The sequence below is a fragment of the Phocoena phocoena genome, chromosome 10, assembly GCF_963924675.1.
Source record: "Phocoena phocoena chromosome 10, mPhoPho1.1, whole genome shotgun sequence".
NCBI lineage: Eukaryota > Metazoa > Chordata > Mammalia > Artiodactyla > Phocoenidae > Phocoena > Phocoena phocoena.
The window spans coordinates 46,742,815-46,764,732 of record NC_089228.1 but is presented as its reverse complement, the minus strand read 5'-3'; the positions used below and the strand labels follow the sequence as shown (position 1 = coordinate 46,764,732).

The 21,918-nt window shown below is 41.8% G+C and overlaps 1 protein-coding gene across 1 annotated transcript in view; it reads left to right on the top strand.

The window, feature by feature from the left end:
• Window positions 1–21,918, top strand: part of ANO10 (anoctamin 10) — a 195,001-nt gene that overhangs the window by 13,288 nt on the left and 159,795 nt on the right. Inside the window, exons 4-8 of the mRNA XM_065885930.1 lie at window positions 6,330–6,449; window positions 8,600–9,169; window positions 10,573–10,628; window positions 12,981–13,055; window positions 15,860–16,042. Coding sequence (XP_065742002.1) covers window positions 6,330–6,449; window positions 8,600–9,169; window positions 10,573–10,628; window positions 12,981–13,055; window positions 15,860–16,042 — 1,004 coding nt within the window. The remainder of the gene's footprint in view (window positions 1–6,329; window positions 6,450–8,599; window positions 9,170–10,572; window positions 10,629–12,980; window positions 13,056–15,859; window positions 16,043–21,918) is intronic.

Below are 21,918 nucleotides of genomic sequence, written 5' to 3'. Positions count from 1 at the left end.
CAGTGTCCAGGAGAACCCTGCCCTCTGCCTGCTGGCCCTGGTTTGCAGGGGCATGGGTGCTCTTAGCTTACCCTGGGCTGACTTTTAAGGCCACTTTTCAAAGTTTGTGATTTCAGTTTATAGTTTGTTTTGTTTTCTTTTGTTCTACTTTCATCAAAGGTAGGGTTTCCTTTTATGTTTCTTGTTTACTTTGTTGTTTTGAATTTGGCCTCATGAACAAGAACAGGGTAGGGGTGTCTTTCTGCCACCATTTGTTACCAGGAGTTACACATTCTGTTTTTAGGCCATTGTTTGGTGCCATTCCAAAATTTCAAGTCTTTTTTTAATCTTAGTGGGAGGGCATGTTTTCAGACACAGCTGTGCCCTGTATCAGTTAAAAGGCTAAGCCAACTGAGGTACTGTCCTAGTTGTTAATGTGAGCATCTCGTTTCTTCTTGTTCATCATGTTAATCAGACCATCACGTGGAAATCACTGCTTCCACCTGTTAAAGAGTGAGTGTACGCTTTCATCAGATGGGACTCAGGAGCAGCACTTTCCCAAGTGCTCCCAGTTGCTTCAAAGACATTTTCACTGAGCTAAAACCTTGCCGAAAATATGTAAATGGATTTCTCTTGGGTGTGTAGGTAGCCAGTCTGGCGTCCTGAAGCCGTAATAGAAATAACTTTCTTGTGGGCAGGATGAGGCTTTTGTAATCAAGGATCCCTCCTCCCTCCCTTCCTTCTTCTCTTCCTTTTTTGCAGTAAGTATGAAAACAATAAAATCATCTCCGTCGGGATCGTTTGAAATTTTGAATGCCATCCGAGATAAGAATCAAATTAAAGTTGTAGAAGTCTGGATTTTGAAATTCTGCATTATTCTCTTCCTCTGTGTCTTTGAAAGTGTGATCATAATATTTGGTTGAAGAAGGAATGGTATACGCATAAAGTGTGAACTATTTTCAGAGTGCAAATTTTCGAATGAATGAAACTTAGAGTAATTTAAAATCCTAGATGTTCATGAAGTTAATCCATAGAAATGGAGCTGGCCAGGGCTTTCATGAGAGACACTCTCCTTTAGCTTAGGTTTAAGTTAATTTTACACACAATGATTATAATTTTATTTGTCATAATGTTGTGTTTTGATGGAAAGCTTTCATTAAGTAGAGAGCAGCTTGCGTGGTTGTAAACACGAGCTAGGAGCAGTTGACGGTGCTGTGAGCTCTGCATTTCAGGGCTCCCTCCTTCCATCAAACAGCAAACACGTGGAGAACTAGGAATTGGTTATACGTGTGTCTTAGTCATCAGCGGTCATCTTGAGGGGCATCTCCTTTCCAGTTTTCTGTGTGAGCTATGATCTCTTCATAACCTCAGACTGCCTTTGCCAGTTGATTCCTAATAGTTAATAGTCATGCAAATAACCTAACGAAAGATTTTCTTTAAAAAGAGGAGTTGAGGGAGCGGAGAATTTCTTATGTATTAAATTTATCCTAAGGGATATTATTTAGCTTAGGTAAAAGCTCTGTCTCAAAGTGTCTATCAGATGATTCTGATGTTTTGATTGATGGGATATGGCAATCTCATGGTAGGTCTTTAATATTATATTGTTACTCTTTTAGAACATTACAGTAACTACTTCTGAATATCTTCTATATACAAATGGTTAGATTTTTAGAGTAATCAGATATAATCTGTCTTCTAAAATTATTTATTGACCATATGAGAATAATAGAGTGGATGTCAAGTAAATATCATGTAGCACGCTTGTGTGTAAGACAGTGAAACCATCGATGTATGTGTGTGTGTGTATGTGTCTAGTGCCGGGTACAGCACCATATATCTATATATCTATATCTGTGTATCTCCACACACGCTGTGTTTTGCCACGTACATACTTGCAGTTTTTCTGTTAAGCAGGGATGAAAACAATGCAGGAATATGAAAATGTATTTTGAAAACACAGGTATCCCTGAGAAGCAGTTTTTTCCTCTTTAAGACAAGATTGGTCTGTTCACAGCTGAGAGCTAGATGCAGGCGGGCCCTGGGGCAGGGTGCTGGGCACAGCAGCGGCTGCAGGGGCAGAGGGACTCTGTCTTCACTGTGTGGCCTCCACTCCCAGTCGGAGCTGATCACCCCTCTGCTGGATCGGAGGCAGCATGACCCGCCCCTCCCTGCTGCACAGAAACGCCGGAAGGAGTTGTGGGAGGGATTTGTGCTTCTATTTTTTTTTTTTTTTTGTGGTACACGGGCCTCTCACTGTTGTGGCGTCTCGTTGCGGAGCACAGGCTCCGGACGCTCAGGCTTAGCGGCCATGGCTCACAGGCCTAGCCGCTCCACGGCATATGGGATCTTCCCGGACCGGGGCACGAACCCGTGTCCCCTGCATCGGCAGGCGGACTCTCAACCACTGCGCCACCAGGGAAGCCCTGTGCTTTTACTTTTACGTCATGTTAAACAGACTGTGTTAGTATTGTTATTGCAATATTTAATTTAGAGGGTCCTACTCACAGCCAGGCTACTCTCCCTTAAATTAGATTTTGGTTAGTTTTGCTAAGTATTAAATGGCTGTAATAGTTATAACCCTAGTTCTTGACAGCAGATCATTCAGCATTCTTAAAGGAAGGAATCTTGGTTTGAATTGTTCCTTTCTTTAAATAGGCCTGCACAGCATCATATTTTCCTTTGAAGGTAAGGCTCAGTTTAATTACATGCTTCACTGACATGAGAAAGTCAAGGGATTGGAAAAAAAAAAAAAAAACCTCTATTTTTAGAAGCTGAAACCAGAACCATGCTTTTGGCATTGATGGTGAAGCGAAGCCCAGTAATTTAGGACTTGTGTGTTATATTCTTTCTGAGTCCCTCAGTTTGCAGCCTTATTTTTAGAGGTATACAGGTGGCTTTTTATGCTTGTCTGGAAAGTTTTCTATAGCAGAATGGAGTGATTTCTTTAAAAAGAGCTTAGAAATAGTAAAATAATAATTTAGATGTTATCAGTCAGTTCAAAGTTCAGAAACTTGATACAGTAGTTGAAAAGGATAGTAATAGAAGAAAGAATAAGGTACAGCTCTGGATCCCTAAATAAGAGCTAAGAATCAGAACCGGTGTGGGTGATTGACTTTCACTCATGTTCGCTGCAAAAAAACCCACTGAAACACTTTAGAATAAGTCACGTACCACAATGTTCATTGCAGCACTATTTACAGTAGCCAGGACATGGAAGCAACCTAAGTGTCCATTGACAGATGAATGGATAAAGAAGATGTGGCACATATGTACAATGGAATATTACTCAGCCATAAAAAGAAACGAAATTAAGTTATTTGTAGTGAAGTGGATGGACCTAGAGTCTGTCATACAGAGTGAAGTAAGTCAGAAAGAGAAAAACAAATACTGTATGCTAACACATATATATGGAATCTAAAAAAAAAATGGTTCTGATGAACCTAGGGGCAGGACAGGAATAAAGACACAGACACACACAATGGATTTGAGGACACAGGGAGGGGGAAGGGTAAGCTGGGATGAAGTGAGAGAGTGGCGTGGACATATATATACTACCAACTGTAAAATAGCACAGGGAGATCAGCTCGGTGCTTTTTGACCACCTAGAGGGGTGGGATAGGGAGGGTGGGAAGGAGATGCAAGAGGGAGGGGATATGGGGATATATGTATGCGTATAGCTGATTCACTTCGTTATACAGCAGAAACTAACACAACATTGTAAAGCAATTATACTCCAATAAAGATGTTAAAAAATATATTAAAAATGGACTTGACAGCACCAGAGGCTGATATAACTTAAACCATACAGCTTTTTACCCTAGTTGTTGATATTTTGAGTATATACCTTTTTCAGTTATTGAGAAGGGGGATTTTATCACAACCCTAGTTTTTTTTTTTTTTTTTCTTATTTTTTGCGGTACGCGGGCCTCTCACTGTTGTGGCCTCTCCCATTGCGGAGCACAGGCTCTGGATGTGCAGGCTCAGCGGCCATGGCTCACAGGCCCAGCCGCTCCGCGGCATGGGGGATCCTCCCGGACTGGGGCACGAACCCGTGTCCCCTGCATCGGCAGGCGGACTCTCAACCACTGCGCCACCAGGGAAGCCCCCAACCCTAGCTTTTTAAGACTTTCTTCCTCTGTATAACTTATGCATGAGATGCAGTTGTAAGAAGATCCATCTATTAAGAATCCTTTTTTTTTTTAAGATCCATACTTTTTCCCAAGTATTTTCAAAATCAGTTTTATCTTTTCTAATCTGATAAGAAAGGACTACATTCACAAACAGCAGATATCAAAATCAGAAGAAAAAACTTCCTGCTTTCAGCAATCGTTTGGTATGATTTTAACACTTGTGCACATATCTGGGAGAGACGAACACATTTAACGAAAGACAATATCCCCTAGTGATAATATTGATAATTTTTCCTACTGTTAGTATCAGATATCTCCTCTTTATTATCCTTTTTTTCATTTCCAAGAAGTTAGGTTTTCTTTTAAATTACTCTGAAGATTTTATAATAGGGCATCTGTCCTGAGAATACCATCTCTCTTTGTTATATGCAGTATTTGTACATCAGATACTTAAATCATGTTTCTCTTCCACGCTGCGGATATTTATTTGCCATCCTCATTGAAGGGCCTACTGCCTGATACGCTCATCACTTGTCTTTGGGAACAAGGTAGATAGGAGATAAGGAAGGCAGGCCCTCAGAAGAGATGAGCTGATTAAAACAGCTGCTAGGAACTTGCGTGGAAAGTGCTCCGTCTCCCCCAGTGTGGCACAGGGCATGCATTTGAGTTCTCCATGAACTGAACACATTTCCTCTTAAAGACCTGAAGACCTGTCTACCCAGTGAGTCATTCTGAATAATTATGGATGAGAGAATGCCCCGTTTTCGTTTATTATCATTAGGGGACATTGTCTTTGGTTAAGTTTGTTTGTCTCTCTGTAACCAACCTGGGTTCTTGGACCCTTCAATCAATAGAAATTGTGAAGAGGCCAGATGAAATTCAGGGAAGGCTTTATTGGGACTCATGCTGCAGCTCAAGGGAACTAAAACAAGTAACAGGTGCCCTTGCTTGTTCCTGGGGGGTGGGGGTTGGGGGGAGGTACAAGGTGGTCCCTTAAATAGGGTGAGGCTGGGGGTGGATTGGTGGGTCAGGCTGGAGGCGTGGCTTAGGTTGTCTGCCCAGCCGCTTGGTGGTGCTGTGTGCAGGGGGCATGTGCAGTACTCTGCTTTTGCTCCCAGCTCCTCAGAAGTGGCAGTTGGTTTGTGGCCTTTTTGAATCTTATTTTTCATAATTTGCCCCAACTGCTCTTGACCTGCATAAGGTAGTTTTTAGTCCCTTATAATTTCTTCGTATTCTGTTGCTGGAGGAGACATTTGTCCAGGTGCAAACACTCCTGTAAAGGGTCCCAGGTCCCAGCTTGTCTCATCTCCCAGGTATGTGCACAAGTGTTAAAATCATACCAAACGATTGCTGAAAGCTGGAAGTCTTTTTAAATTTTGATATCTGCTGTTTGTGAATGTAAGCCTTTGTTAGCAGATTAGAAAAGGTAAAAATGATTTTGAAAGTACTCAGGATCAGTAACAATGAAAGGAACTGAACATTCTCTTACCTTCACTGTAGTGAGAGGACAGATTGGTAAAATTTTTTCTAGAGGCTGTTTTGTAATATGTATCCCAAGTTTAAGATACATATGCTCTGCTCTTGGAGCTAGCAATTCTACTTCTAAGTGTATGTACCAAGGAAATAGTTGACAGGTGGGGAAAGTTATATGTATAAGAATTTTAACATTATTTGTAATAGTGAAAAAAGGAAACAAGTATTTTTCAATAGAGGATTAGTTAAATTATAGCACTTCATACAAGGGAATATTATGATGCCGTGAAAAAGGTCATTCATGTTCTATTTATATTGTCATTGAAAAATGTTCATCATATACTACTACTACATGAGAAGATTACAGAATGATGTGTAGAGAATTATCGCTTTTGTTTCTAAAATAAATATTTATATACGTATATTTTGAAGTCTGCTTACACACTAAATTGCTATTTACAGTGGTTATGTTTTTGTGGAAGGGAGAGAATAAACAAGAGCCTCTCTAAATTCTAACCTGTGCCTTTCTGTAAGGTTTAAATTTTACATCGACTTGTATTGCTTTCATAGCCAAAGGAAATAATAAAGATATTTACATTCTGAAGAACAGAAGAATACACACCTTGGGAGCAGGCAGGATAGCGTTGATCTCTGTGTAGACCTTCTCTCTTCCTGGAGAGTTTGGGTAGCATTTGATGAAGCGTATCATGAGCAATCTCAAACCCGTCTCGCCTGTTCCTTCCGCAGTGAGGAGGCTGCTCACATCTGGCATCGTGATTCAGGTGTTTCCACTGCATGACAACGAAGCCCTGAAGAAGCTGGAGGACACCTGGTATACTCGGTTTACTGTAAAGTATCAGCCCATAGGTATGTGTCAGCGCCTGCTCTCTTAGAGAAGAGGAAGATGCAGCAGTGGTGGTATCCCTCTTGGGTAGATACTTAACGCTGTGCTGGGCAGGGCTCGCCAGCTGCATGTCGGCAAAAAATTGGTGAGGGGTTAGAGGGGTTACATGACCTATTTGTTTATTTTATTTCTGATACCATTTTAGATGAACTGAATTACAGGCTGTTATTAAACTTCACCAACGATACAGGCAATCCAGAGTGGCCTTCATGACTACGTGTCAGATTTGTTGTAGAACATACTTGATAAGAATCTAGTTTGACCGTGATTATTTTGTGTTTGAAAATTTCTGTTTCTTTAGCACTAATCAGTGGGCCAAGCTGCGTTCATTCTTAGTGGCAGACTAGCAGGCCTAAATGTCTTTTGAGGTAGTTTGTAAGGATCTTGGTGTGCATTACTGGAACTGTGCATTTTCTCTGAAGACACTTAGAAGAATAACCGTTAATTTATTCGGTGTGTATTGAATATTACTCTGTGTAAACTTCTGTCAGTATGGATGTTCAAGTGTTTTTGGTTCAGTTATGTCTTTTAAGCAAAAGGATTATATTTAAGATGGTAGTTTTCACCATAAGCATTACTATCAGTTTTTCTTTAAAGGACATTGCCTTTTTCACTTTGTTTAAAGGAATTCCTCTCAAATTTTCTTTCTAATTGCCATTTCTGAAAACAATTATTATAATATTGTAACAGTGAACATAAATCATTTTTAAGGTCAAATTTTGAAATTGCATTTTTTCTTGTATTCTTTGAAAGGAAAAATGTTTGTTTTTGATAGTTCCAGGTGATGTAATAGTCATTTTATGTTACACTTAGGACATTTTTTCACCTTGTTTAGCATTTAGGTGGCAGTAAATTTAAATATTGCCTCTAGGTCTTGTGAGTGACTGTATCCAGGAGCTACTACTTAGAAAGTGAGGGGGAAAAAGTGAGTTGGTGGTGAAGGCTGAGCATGGGTGTGGTAGTGGTTTAGAGGCCTCTGGGAGTGCTGGGACTGAAGATAGTAGCTGGGGCTCAGGAAAATTTTGAACTTCCCACTGAGATCAAAAGAGAGAGGTGGTCTGATATGGAGCCCAGGACCATGAGTGGCTTTTTTTTTTTTTTTTAATCTTTTAACCTGATTCTGATTTGAAGTTACCTCATCATACCCACTGTTTGAACATACTCCTGAGTTAGTAGGAGAATTAAGGATAGGGGAAAATAGGATCCCTGTTTACTGTAAACCATCCACATAGACTGATCTGACACATTATCTTAAAAAAAAAAAGAAAAAACCACTATGTTTTAACTTCATGTAATTAACCCAGAAATACTAACTCTAACTCTTACACCTCCCTCACCCCCTGCATCCCACCTTGGTCCCAGTGCAAGATGCTTTTACAGTCTAGGCAGTCACCCATGTAGATGTGGTCGGCAAAGGACACGGTGTTCATGACCTCTTTTGGGTTAGCTAGCTGATGTTGCTTGGCCCTTCTTCTGCCCAGTGCATTTATCTATATGAAAGTATAGATAAATGTATTCCATGTATTCTAAAAGTTAATGTGTAGAATATTGTTTTGTGCTTTTGAATAATTTTTCTTCAGTGTATTGAAAAGTTTGCCATGACATATTGATGAAAGTTTACAGCTTTGAGTAATGGGGGCAGGATACTATGGATGAGGAGTCTTCTTTGAAAATAAGCTCTATAACTGCAGTATTAAAGTGAGAGAAGAGTGGGGAGCATAAAGTAAACCCCCAAATTAAGCAGGTTCATTGGCCACGGCTGAATTTAAACTAGGACCTTGGAGACTGAGGATGAGCCCGAGGTGAGTTTTTCCTTGTGAAGAAGGCATCCACCAGATGAGAAGGTGAAGAGAAGCAGACCCAAAGCAGCCCCAGCAGCTGTGGCCTGAGCCCTGAGCTGGGGGAAGTGTCAGACTTATTGCTGTAGAGACAAGCGAGGTCTTTGTACTTCATGGAGGATGGATTTACCATCACACACCAATTGGGAAATAAGGGTTTTAAATGATCCCCACTTAAGTGAAAAAGTGGATAAGCTTACTTGAAGTGATTTTTTAAAAAAAATCAAGTCTTTGCCAGTTGGGACTTAAGGTCCTTTTGTTTCCTTTCGTTGTAGATAGTATTCGTGGCTACTTTGGAGAAACAATCGCTCTTTACTTTGGATTTTTGGAGTATTTCACTTTTGCCTTAATCCCTGTGGCGGTCCTTGGGCTACCTTACTACCTGTTTGTGTGGGAGAACTATGACAAGTATGTGGTCTTCGCCTCATTCAACCTGATCTGGTCCACAGTGATCCTGGAGGTGTGGAAGCGCGGCTGTGCCAGTATGACCTACAGGTGGGGGACCCTGGTCATGAAGAGACAGTTTGAGGAGCCCCGGCCAGGATATCACGGGGTCCTGGGTATCAATTCCGTCACCGGCAGGGAGGAACCACTGTACCCCAGCTACAAGAGACAGTTGCGCATTTACCTGGTCTCCCTGCCGTTTGTGTGCCTCTGTCTCTATTTCTCTCTGTTTGTCATGATGATTTACTTTGACATGGAGGCCTGGGCCTTGGATCTACACGAAAACAGCAGGTCCGAGTGGACCGGTATCTTGTTGTATGTGCCCAGCATCATCTATGCCATCGTGATTGAGATCATGAACCGCTTCTATCGATTTGCTGCCGAGTTTTTAACTTCATGGGGTAAGACTCAGTGCTTTGAATTTATGTCTCATTTGCCTATAAGAAATATTGCTTCGATCATAGGATTCGTGTAGTCACTACCTTGCAAAGAAGATAGATGTTGCTCTGGGCTCATTCTAGAGACATAAGGAAAAGTCATCGGCTCTGGGAGCTCTGATGATCTCTAGGTCATGGTTCTCACAGCTCTTATTTATTGTTAGTTACTATGTTCTAGGTGCCCTCCTAAGCACTTTATCCATAGTTCCTCATTTTCACCTGCTCAGGACACCATGAGATAGAAGTTATTTCACAGTTTTATGGCTAAAGATACTGAGAATTAACAAAGTTTAGGCAGCAAATGGTAGAACCAGGCTAGTCCAACCTGTGCTCCTAATACTATATCGTGTTTTATGCTAAGGATAAAATCAGTTGAATTATCTCCATAATCCTCTGGCTGAAAGAACTATGTCTGGGATCTGAAAACCAGTTGTGTAGTTGTGTGGGGCCTGCCGTTGAACTCAGTGAAGGCAGGTGTTCTTGTCTGTCTCTGTAGTAAAAGAGGAACCTGGTTATAGTTTTAAAAAGGTCTTGATGGGCCATTCACTCATTAATTAATTTATTCATTCAAACAAATAAATAGGCTATATTAAGCCCTAGGAAGAAGTCTAGGCCTTAACTTCATGGACCAGAAAGGTATTTTAAATTCTTTTTATTAGTCATGTAACAACAGCTACCATTTATTGAGTGCTTTCCTTGAGCTGATGCTGGGGTTTGGTAGTATTTGTAATCCTGACGGTGACCCTGGGAGGAAGGTGGTGTCAGCCCTGTTTTGTAGGCAAGGAGGCTGAGTGTCAGGAGGTTAAGTGACTTGCCCAAGGTCAGATAGTGGCTGAGTTGAGGTTCAAATCCAGGTCAGCCTAACATTGCCTCTCTGTGCAAGGTGATACTTCTGTTCAGAATCTTCCTTTTTTGTCCTTTTGCCCTGCTGTCTTGGGACCTGCACAGTGTCTCCTTTTCTTAGGGTGGAAATTTGAGTTTCCTTTTAAGTAAATCCTTATAAACTTTATTTATTGCCCTACTCTTTAGAGATTGTTCTCAGTTTTACTATTACCGCTGATACAGGGTCTTTTTTTGGTATCTGTGGGATCATTTGCCAACACTTACTACATTCCTTTATTGCAGTAATATTTAAAAAATAATTTCGGACCACGGTGCTATGGCAGTATCTTGAAAAATGTGTCTTAAATTTAGTTTCTTTTTTGTTTGATGTTCTTGGCGGTAAGCAGTAGCCTGGCACGTTTACTGACTGAGGCTCTGTTTTTGAACATCTCTGCCCTCAGCACAAGTCTCACTTTACTTCATGACAATGCTCCCATTCTGCTTTCTTACCTGAGAGACATTACCTCTCCTTTTTAATATTTTAGAGAATCACAGATTGGAATCTGCCTACCAGAATCACCTAATTCTGAAAGTGTTAGTGGTAAGTAGATCTTTTATATACAAGTCCATTGTACTTTTGAAACTAACACATAGTACTTAATATTTAGGAGTATAAATATGAAGACTTGATTCTGATTTAAGGTATCAGGTAGTTAATATACTTTGTCCAAGTAGGCAAGGATCGATTAATGTGTGTTTACATGAATGTTCAACAGTCTTATTACAAATGTGCACATGGTATAAGACTTTAAATGTAGAAATTAGTATTATAGCCAATTTCCAATTATTTAAAAAAACTACTTTATAGACATGTTTCTGTTATTTTCCTTTTGGTGACTCGGGTTTGAATGTTTCATTATTCAACAATCCTTCCAGTTATCCACCTTCTGTTTAGTGATGGAGCATTAAATTACTATTTTTTAAAAATTTTGTCTAAGAAATTTCCAAAGTCCAAGAGGTTCCCAGCATGTTTTGAAGAGTAGGAGGAAAGGGATGGAGGAAAGGCGCTGTGTAACCTGCTTGCTGTTTGTGTAAAAGCGCACACATTATGCCTCTTCCCACCATTGTTAGAAATAACAAAGAGGTACCATCCTGAAATCACCTTGTTTATCTGGAGATTACCTGAGCCGTCTGTAACATAGCTGAGAATCAAGAAAGAGTGCATAAGGAGTCCTCTGAACTATCCGCTGGAATTGATTTAACCCAGTCCATGTACTTTACTCCCAGGCCCTCGCTTAGAAAGAACCTTTGTTCCAGCTGTAGGAGTCATTCTGAGAAGCTTATTTATCTCGCTTTTCCATCCTCAAAGGATGAAAAACCACCATTAGGAAGGTGATTAGGTTTCTGGAAGTAGGTAAATTTGTAGAGGCAAGAGCCCGGGAGGAAATGGAAAACCTCTCATAAATAGGTAATGAGAATTCAACAATGTCAGCAATTTGGACATGAGAAAAGGGGCAAGCGGCCATCCATATCTAAAACGGCTCCGAAGGCCTCACTCTGGCCGTGTAAAATAATTTATATTCAAAATGTTTGTGCTGAGTCGGCAAGGATGCTTCGTTCCGTGTTCTCTGTGGGAGAAAGCAAGCAGGGGAATGTGTAGTGCATTAAAAGCTTCATTCAGAAAGATCCCAATATGGAGCTTTTGCCCTTAGAGGTAAAACACTCCATTTGTCTTAAAGAATTTAGTTATTTGTTAGACTTGATTATTCTCTGATGGTGCCAGATACAACGTCAGGAGACTGTCTGGTAAAGAGACTGTTCATCCTCCACTGTGTGTGCTAGGTCTCTCCCTTCCTTTTCAGTCTTGTGCGGAGAGCGTTTCTCAGCCTTCCGAGCTTTCGCTTTTCAACTCCTACTCTAACTCAGCACCCCCATCCCTACGCCCACCTCCCCCTACCCTGTGGCCGCATTGGGTTGCGGCTCATTCTCTCCAGTTGACTCCCCCTTCCCTCACTAATGAAGTGCTCATACTGTTCACAGAGCAGTCTTTTGTCTCGGAAAGTGATGCTGCACAGGGGGAGGTAGCCAGCGTGCGGCTGGGGGCCAGGAAGGAAACCCATCATTCCTGGGGGCAATTGCAGGCTCTTGAGCAGGGGAACTACTTGAAGAAATGGCACCTGTTGTGGTGGAATCTCCACCCCACTCCCTGCTCCCCTACCCCTGAACCATGTGTCTGGGCAGGGCAGTCTCAGGCCCATGGTGACAAAGATGCTGCCCGGGCCAGGCTGGTTGTTCTGGCTGATCTCTCTTGCTAGTGCCCCTCGGCTAGCTAGGTGTCTCTCTAGGGGGCGGGGGAATCTCAGGTCCCTTGGCACAGAGAGTCTTCCGGGGCTGGACTGCTTGTTGGGGCAGGGCCCTGCCTGGCCACCCCACCCAGCATCTCTCCGTGGGGCAGGGGAGTGGCAGCGCGGAAGGGAAGGAGAGCACATCCCCTCGCAGCTTATTGTTAGTGGGGGTCCTCGTCAGTCTCCCTGTTAGTGCTGCTGGGCTTGCCTGTTGTCAGGACTCCTATTCTGAGCGGGATGGGCAGGAATGTGTCTCCCTGCTGCCTGGGTTACTAGGTTTGGGGTGGGAGATGCTGGGCCTTGGACTCTCTCTTTTGTAAGAAAGTAGTAGGGATGTAAGATGCGCTGGTGCTGTGTTGTTCCTTCAGCCCTGGGGTCCCAAACCTGATCTTCTTCCTCTTAGCACCTTTCAGAGCTCTCCTTTGGTTGCCTCTCGCGATATTTCGAGTTCATAGATGTGCTTAGCGAGGGGGAGTAGGAGAAACACGTCCAAGCCACCTTCTCTGGACCGGAAGTCCCTCATTACGTTTCTCAAATGCGATTTTTATAGTTGTAATGAAGTACTGTGATGCAATATTAAATATTGCTATCTTTTTTTGTTTTTGCAGTTCAACTTTTTAAATTGCTTTGCCTCACTCTTCTACATTGCCTTTGTCCTGAGGGATATGAAGCTTTTGCGTCAGGTGAGTGTGAAAAACAGAAAGGTATCAATTTTTTAGGTTTTAGAGGTGGTTTCCTATATTCAGGTAATGTAATTGTCTTCCCATTACTATCTTTATAAATAAAATTATTAAATTTTGTGTACTTCTAAGCCCAATTCTAAATAAACAACCATTAGCAATTGCACCGTGTATTATACTCAACTGGAAAGAAATTTGTTGACGCTAACCAACTTGCAAAATAAATCATGTAGAGCACAAAATCAAATACAGAGTTCGTATCAAACCTTGTAAAAGCAATTTTAACAGCAAAATGTATTCATTAATTGAACTTCTGTGTGTGTCTCAGGTAATGGTATAACCTTAAATAGTTCTTTCACATTTCTTTTTTTTTAAATTTAATTTAATTTTATTATTTTTGGCTGCATTGGGTCTTCATTGCTGCATGCGGGCTTTCTCTAGTTGTGGTGAGTGGGGGCTACTCTTCGTTGCAGCACGCGGACTTCTCATCGCGGTGGCCTCTCGTTGCAGAGCACAGGCTCTAGGTGTGTGGGCTTCAGTATTAGTAGCACGTGAGCTCAGTAGTTGCAACACTTGGACCCTAGAGTGCGTGGGTTTCAGTAGTTGTGGTGCACGGGCTCAGTAGTGGTGTCTCTCTGGCTCTAGAGCGCAAGCTCGGTAGTTGTGGCGCACGGGCTTAGTTGCTCTGCGGCATGTGGGATCTTCCCAGTCCGGGGATCAAACCTATGCCCCCTGCATTGGCAGGTGGATTCTTTTTTTTGTTTTTTAATAAACTTATTTATTTTATTTATTTATTTTTAGCTGTGTTGGGTCTTTGTTGCCATGCACGGGCTTTCTCTAGTCGCGGCGAGCAAGGGCTACTCTTCGTTGCAGTGCGTGGGCTTCTCATTGCGGTGGCTTCTCTTGTTGTGGAGCACGGGCTCTAGGCGTGTGGGCTTCAGTAGTTGTGGCACATGGGCTTAGTTGCTCCGTGGCATGTGGGATCTTCCTGGACCAGGGGAGATGGGGTCAAATGGGATCTGTGTCCCCTGCGTTGGTAGGTGGATTCTTAACCACTGTGCCACCCGGGAACTCTCACACATTTCATTTTTAAATTAATAAGTTGTTAAACTTTAGAGACCAGCAGATCCTATGCACTGCTGTATTGTTTCTGAAATGTTTAAGAAAGATGACATATTTTGTTGTGTTACCATTTCTGGATCACATGATAATAGTGAATAATAAATTATTGCCTTCTAATTTCTCTTTTTTATACTTGAGCCAACTACCAGTAAGGGCTCTTCCTTCCTGGTTTTAATATACTGTGATTGTTAGTGAGCAGAATCTCAAAGCCTAGGCTTCTTAATCGTTATATGAGAGCTTGGGATCATTTTTCAAGGAATTTAAAAATTTGTATAACAGAGAAAGTTAAAAGATTTTGTAGTTATGGTTCTAAGAGCTTGCATAAAAGTAAAATTAAATATTGTGTTCTTAGTATTTAAAAAATTATTTTTGAAAATACTACATTTGAAATTGATAGGTTAGATGTACATACCTTTTCCAATCCCACCATTATTGTATTAGTGGGGTATGACTCCTCATTTCTTATACTTTAGAGAGTCTCCTTTATTTAACAGGGGACAGGGGGTTGGGGGAAGTCTCTTTAAAACATAGAATTTTAATATCAGCTAAGGTGGTTTGTGATGAAAACACTGATACCTATCTGGGGAAAGTGGAAATTGACACAGTACCTCTGGAAACTACTTGGGCAACTTTGCCAAGAACGTTAATCCATCCCTAGTAAATCATCAGAGGTGGGGTGAAGATTCTTGTACGTAGGTAAGGGGCAGCATTTATAATAGTCAGGGTTGGGAATAATACTTAGATTCAACAACAGTGCATGAGCTAAGTAAAAAAGAATTATTCATGACATGGGAAAGTGCTCACAATATAGTAAGTGAGAAAAGAAATCTACAAAGCTGTTTATATATAGGATGATTCTACTTTTATTTTTACATATGATTATAAAGAAATATTTAGGGGACTTCCCTGGTGGTGCAGTGGTCAGGAATCCGCCTGCCAATGCAGGGGACACGGGTTCGATCCCCAGTCCGGGAGGATCCCACATGCCGCGGAGCAGCTAAGCCCGTGCACCACAACAACTGAGCCTGCGCTCCAGAGCCCGCGAGCCACAACTACTGAAGCCCGCGCGCCTAGAGCCCGTGCTCCGCAGCAAGAGAAGCCACTGCAGCCAGAAGCCCGTGCACTGCAACGAAGAGTAGCCCCCCACTCGCCTGAACTCGAGAGAGCCTGCGCACAGCAACAAAGACCCAGTGCAGCCAAAAAATTAATTAATTAAAAAATATATTTAGAATGTTAATAGTGGTTCTGACATGGTTGTGGAATTAAGGGTGACTGTTTTTCTTTTAAGTTTTTCTACAGTGAGGGAGGATATATTAATTTTATAATAATAAGCTGTGGCTAAACTTTATTCAAAGTTGGTGACGTCATTTAGACTCACATGTTGCAGCCAGGATGAGATAATAAAAAACGCAATTTCAAGTTAATTTGTTCTCCTACCGACTCATAACCAGTTTTTTATTATAATCTTATTTGTATTATAATCTTTTTGTATTTTAGTCTGTCTTTCCTGTGAAAAAAACAATAAATTAGAACATCATTCTGACACCTAGCTTTTCCAATACTAGTTTTTATAACATAATAGTATACTATTTATTGAAGATTCTTTTCTTTTACCGCATAATTATACACATGCTTTGGTTTTGTTAAGCCACGTCGCCAAGTATCATTTATGTGCTTCTCTTTAGAGCCTGGCTACTCTCCTGATTACCTCCCAGATCTTTAACCAAATTGTAGAATCTCTTCTTCCTTACTGGCTCCAAAAGAAGCAGCATGTGAAGGTAAAGAAGAAGGTGCAGGCTTTAAAGGCAGACATCGATGCTACATTATATGAACAGGTGGTTCTGGAAAAGGAAATGGGAACTTACTTGGTAAGTTTGAATATTGCTGAATTAAACATTGATTGAAAGTGAGTAACAGTCATGTCCAGACTGTATACAACAAATAAGTAACCACTCATTGTCTCAGGTGTGACTATTTTGTAAGTGCTTTCCAGCCAGTTTCCTTACCATGAACTACTTTAAAGTTAAAAAGATGGAACTGTGTATCAAAATGCTGCTATCTTGAACCGGAAGTTATGCCTGACATCGAAAGGATGAGTCCAGTGAATTTCGAGACTGCTCTGCTGAGGGTGGTGGGAATGTTTCATAGATGGCAGAGCAAGGGAGAGGTGAGATGGCTGTGGAGCCATTGTTTGCTCTGGACACTTGAAACTCAAAGAAAAAAATTGAAGCCCATCGTTAAAAATGGAATGCCAATCTGAAGATTAATTTATAATATAGTTTAAATTACTTAGTGCTGTAGTAAATATAAAATAGTTCTTTTAAGACAGAGAATTTCTGAATTATTTTTAGGAACTCCAAATAGGTCATTGGAGGTTCCTGAACCTTAACATGTATTCAGCAAATGTTTACTGAGCTCTGCCTATATTCAGTATATCTCTTTTGAGGGGGTCAGGTGTTGGGGTCATGTTTGCTTTAGGTCATTGTTTCTTATATCCTGCCCCTTCCTTCTGGGTGTGATATTCTTCTTAGTGAAATAGATCCTTTAGTGAGGGTCCATTATCGTTAAACTTTCCTAGTCTTGGTTTTCATCACGAATGCATGAGTCTCCTGATGACTGAATTTCTTGGCTGACTTTCCTAGTTTTTCTTGTATGCCTAAGAATTTTAGTTTGTGTGTTTATGTTGAGCAGTTTATTCTCTCTCTCTCTCTCTCTCCCTGCTCGCCTCTCTGTCTTATTTTTGCAGTCCCCCCTGCCCCACCCCCTAGTCCAGAACCAGGAGTTTGTAGCCCAAAGCTCGCATCCGATCTTGTGGTGATGGTGGAGATTCTGCAGAGCCAGCAGGTAGCATGCTGTTGACCCAAGCTGTAGTTCCAGGGCAGCAGCTGTGGCTTTTTTCAGGCCCCTTCAAGGGTAGGGGCCACTGTTCTCACCCGTGGTTTTGCTCAAACAACCTGCTTCCAGATGCACGCTAGAGGAGTGGTGTGCCTTTGGTTCCCCTGCCTGAAGGATTCAGATCCTGGCCACCGTGCCCAGCCTGTGGACGGAAGCCTGGCCAGGCTTCTGATTACTATCTTGCACTTCGTTCCATTTCTCGCTTGGGCGGCTGATTTTTTTGTTTTTGAGTGATGATATTCTTTTGATTAAAATAAACGTATATGCACTAGCATTTTCTATTATTGCTGTGTTTGGGGGAGAAGATGATTCAGGGTATAAACTTACAGCATATCTTGACCGGCAGCACTGTTTATACATGAAGTATCAGAGAAACACACACGCAGGCAGTTAAGAGTTAAAGAAAATAGCGCTTGGGCACAACGTGCAGCCACCTTGCCTGCGTTGGTCGAGTGCTGGCTTACTGTGGGTTACAAGTCAGTCTAATTCACATAGTGTCAGAAGCCTTTCCTCGCTTGTTCTGGGGGGTAGTATTTTGGGCCGTATTTATTTTTTCCCTTCATTTTCTCACAGAAACTAAACCACCATTCTTTCCCCCGAGTTCTTTATTCCATCCCCTCTCTCATTGCCCCAGGCCCACCTGGAGCTCCCGGGTTTCCTGATTCCCCCTTCTCCCCTTCCTGTTTCAAAGCAAGCAAACCTCTCACGTCGTCTGCTATTTTTGTCCTGTCTCTTTCCTGCCCCTGCCAATTTCTTGAAATAATTCTTCTCCATGTTATCATCTCTACATCCCTCTTCTCTACCCGCTCTCAGCTCTTCTTTTTCTCTGAATCGTTTGGGCAGACAGCGTCATCCCCTAAAGTGACCAGAGCCAAGCTCGCAGTCTTCTCCAGACCAGTTCCTCCCCCTTTCCTCAGGCTCAGCGAATGGTACACAGTAATACAGACAATATGCCCTTCTCAAAGCTGTTTTAATTCATCTAAGAACTGTATGCTGACAAGGTGACAAAATCTTACCTCTTACCTTTTTGATATTTCATGATATCCGATAATACGTTTATAAAGGAAGGTAAGGCAGGCACTGCTTTTCTCACGTTAATAATAGGCAGTTGAAGCTCTGTGTTATTTTTTAAAATTTATTAATTTTATTTATATTTGGCTGGGTTGGGTCTTCATTGCTGTGCACGGGCTTTCTCTAGTTGCGGCGAGCAGGGGCTACTGTTCGTTGTGGTGCGCGGGCTTCTCATTGCGGTGGCTTCTCTTGTTGTGGAGCACGGGCTCTAGGTGTGCGGGCTCAGCAGTTGTGGCGCGCGGGCTCTAGAGCACAGGCTCGGAAGTTGTGGCGCACAGGCTTAGTCGCTCCATGGCATGTGGGATCTTCCCGGACCAGGGCTCGAACCCGTGTCCCCTGTGTTGGCAGGCGTGTTCTTAACTACTGCGCCACCAGGGAAGTCCGAAGCTCTGTGTTATTAATCACCTGGTGACTAAATCGGAAGCAAGGTTCAGGACTTTGCTTTTCTCTTCAGAGTCTATTATTCAGCACGGGCTCTCTGATATGAAGTTAAGGAAATAGTATATTAATTTCTCTCGCAGGCCCTGGGTCTGTGTGTGAATGCTGGGGTTAACAGTGAGTGCCTCTCCTTAGTAACTTAACTTGCTTGCGGGGCCCCGCGTTATCTGACTACTTGTCCTTCCTAATCTCCTACAAGTTCCTCCTTTACTCTCTTCGTGGAAATGACATCAGGTATTTTCTATTTCAACTCTCCCCATATATTTGGAAAGGGGGAGATGCTTTGGGGGCACATTTGTTCTAGATCGTTGTTTGCTATGCGCTCATCCTTCCCTCCGGGTCTATTTTTCTTCTCACTGAAGCCAATGAGCTTAAAATTGTATTTTCTGTAATCTCATCCTGAGTGCTATATATGAATCTAAAACAATGTTGCCAAGCTTTGGGGAAAAGCAGTTTGAGACTTAAAAAACTTGATTCTAAAAAGTCATACTTGCTTACTTACTGTAGAAAACTTGGAAAACATAGAACAGAGTATAAAGAAAAAGACATTCTCCATAATGTCTCCAGCAGGGGTGATCCACTGGGGTCTCCCGACCCTGTTTCTCCAGCCACAGGGCCAGGGCTGTATAACCCCTCTGATCTCACTGTGCGCTGCTGTTCCGTTCCTGGGAACAGTTCACGTGCAACTGCATAGCTGCGTGAGGCTGAATTTTCATGATCAGTATTCCAACTAGAGCAGCATGTTGCCACACAGCAAATGAGCTGCCCTCTAGTGAGCTAGACGTTGACGAGGTTTGCCAAAAACGTAATGGAGCGCCACTCACCGCACTAGACATTTTTTGTTTTGGAAAACATAATGATTTTTCAAACAATATTTTATTAATGTTAATATGCTTTTTATTATTGAAATGAATCAATGAGAAATATTTTTTAAGTTCTGAGTTTTAATTTCTAACACAGTAAATAACACGAGGTATAATAACTCCCATGAACAAAAAGTCTTCGGTGCCCTCAGTGATTTTAAAGAGTTTAGGGCTTTGGAGACCTGAAAGTTTGCAGATCTAGAATAATTCCCACTCGATTTTGTTTTTCAGAGCATTAGCTTTCGTGAAGTGGATTTGTCCCATTTGTTACTCCCTAAGATTCAAGTTCAGCAGTTTTGGAGGTATACCTCCATTGTACCCCATCAGGAGGCATTGATGGCAGGTTGACCCTTGTGTGGGGCTGCCTTGTTAGATCACGTGATTGACTGGGTGACAGTTTGCAAAGGTTCTTTTTCACTTTGTGTTGAATAGGTTATCTGTGGTAGATTCTTTGAGACTATCCTATTCTCTATAAATGGTAGCTCTTTAAAAATAGTTTCTAATCGTTTGTTGCTGGCATATAGGAATGCTGTTGGTTTTTGTATTTTTTATCCAGAAACTCTGCTGAATTCTCCTATGTTTTTGGATTTTATTAGGTTTTCTATGTAGACAGTTATTTCACCTACAAATGAATAATGGCTAGGGATTTCCCTGGTGGTCCAGTGGTTAAGACTCTGTGCTTCCACTGCAGGGGGCACGGATTCAATCCCTGGTCGGAGAACTAAGATCTTGCATGCTACGTGGTGTGGCCAAAAAAGGCTATTTTTTTTTTTTTTTTCAGTACGCGGGCCTCTCACTGTTGTGGCCTCTCCCGTTGTGGAGCACAGGCTCCGGAAGCGCAGGCTCAGCGGCCATGGCTTACAGGCACAGCCACTCTGCGGCATGTGGGATCCTCCCGGACCGGGACACGAACCCGTGTCCCCTGCAATGGCAGGCGGACTCTCAACCACTGAGCCACCAGGGAAGCCCCAAAAAACGCTATTTTTTGATTTTAATTTTATTGAAGTATAGTTGATCTATAATGTTGTGTTAATCTCTGCTGTATAGCAAAGTGATTCAGTTATATATATATATTCTTTTTCATATTCTTTTCCATTATGGTTTATCACAGGGTATTGAATATAGTTCCCTATGCCACACAGTAGGACCTTGTTTATCCATCCTATATGTGATAGTTTGCGTCTGCTAATCCCAAACTCTCAGTCCTTCCCTTCCCCACCCACCTCACTAATGGCCATTTTGTTTCTTCCTGCAGTCCTTATACTTTTTATTATTTATTTATTTGGTTCACTAATATGTTCAGTACAATTTGGACAGAAGTAGTTATAACAGGAATCTTTATCTTGTTCCTGATTTTTTTTTTTCTTCTAACCGTTGAGTATTATGTTTGTTCCGTGTTTTTGGTAGGTAACTTTTTATCAGTTTATGAATGTTTTTTTTCTCTTCCTTATTTGGGAAGAGTTTTTATCGTGGATGACGTTGAATTTTATCAAAAGTTATTTTTTTTGCTTCTGTTGCGATCATCATGTTATCTCCTTTAATTAATATTTTCATTTATATTTGTAAGTTTCCTAATGGAACACCATGTTTGCATTCAAATGATTAACTTCACTTGTTCAGTATTTTTTTAATCTACATTGTTATGTTGAATATGCTAATATTTTGTTTAGGGTTTGTGCCATTTGCTAGTAATTTTCCTTTCTCAGTCACTGGGATAGGGTCCCTGTGTTATTTATCGTACAAAACTCTGTTGCTAATGCAGAGCCTGGCGTTCAGCGGGTGCTCAGTGTAATGTTGCATAAAGAACAGTTTTAGGAAAAGAGCAGCCCAGCCCCTGCTGTCTGTGTGCTGCTTGTTGCCCTCATCCTGTACTTTATCCTCCTCACATACTCAGAATGCGGAATTCTGAGACGTGATGTTTCTCCAGGGATGGTGTGAGGGGCCAGTGGGATGGATCCCCTGGAGGCTGAAACTTTGTGTTCATACATTCTTAGAATCATCTTAGTAAGTTGGTGTTTTCTAACTTGCAGCTGTTGGGGTAGATTGTCTTGTTTAATGTGTTTTTTAGTATGTGATTGTTTACTTTGTTAAAATTGCATTTTTTTTTCCTTCTTGCTGTTGGATTACGTCCCTGGTTTGCTGAATTGACTGACCCCAAAGTGCTCAGAAGTGTGAAAGTACTGATAGAATTACCATGTAAATCCTACACTCCGAATCCGCTTGTTAGATGGGAACACAGAATGGGGGGGAGGGGCTCCCTGGGTGCTGGATGCTAAAAAGGCCAGGAAGACCTTTGCGTGGCTTCTGGAGGCTGCACCTGGTACATCTGAGAGAAACTGTCTACGCATCTCTGCAGAGGCTCACCCTTTTATTTCACGAGCTGAAACAACACAATTTTGAAAGCTGAGCATAGGCTATCACGATTTCTTAAGATCGAATTGGGGTAAAAATGGCTTGATTGCTAAGAGTTTCACTGT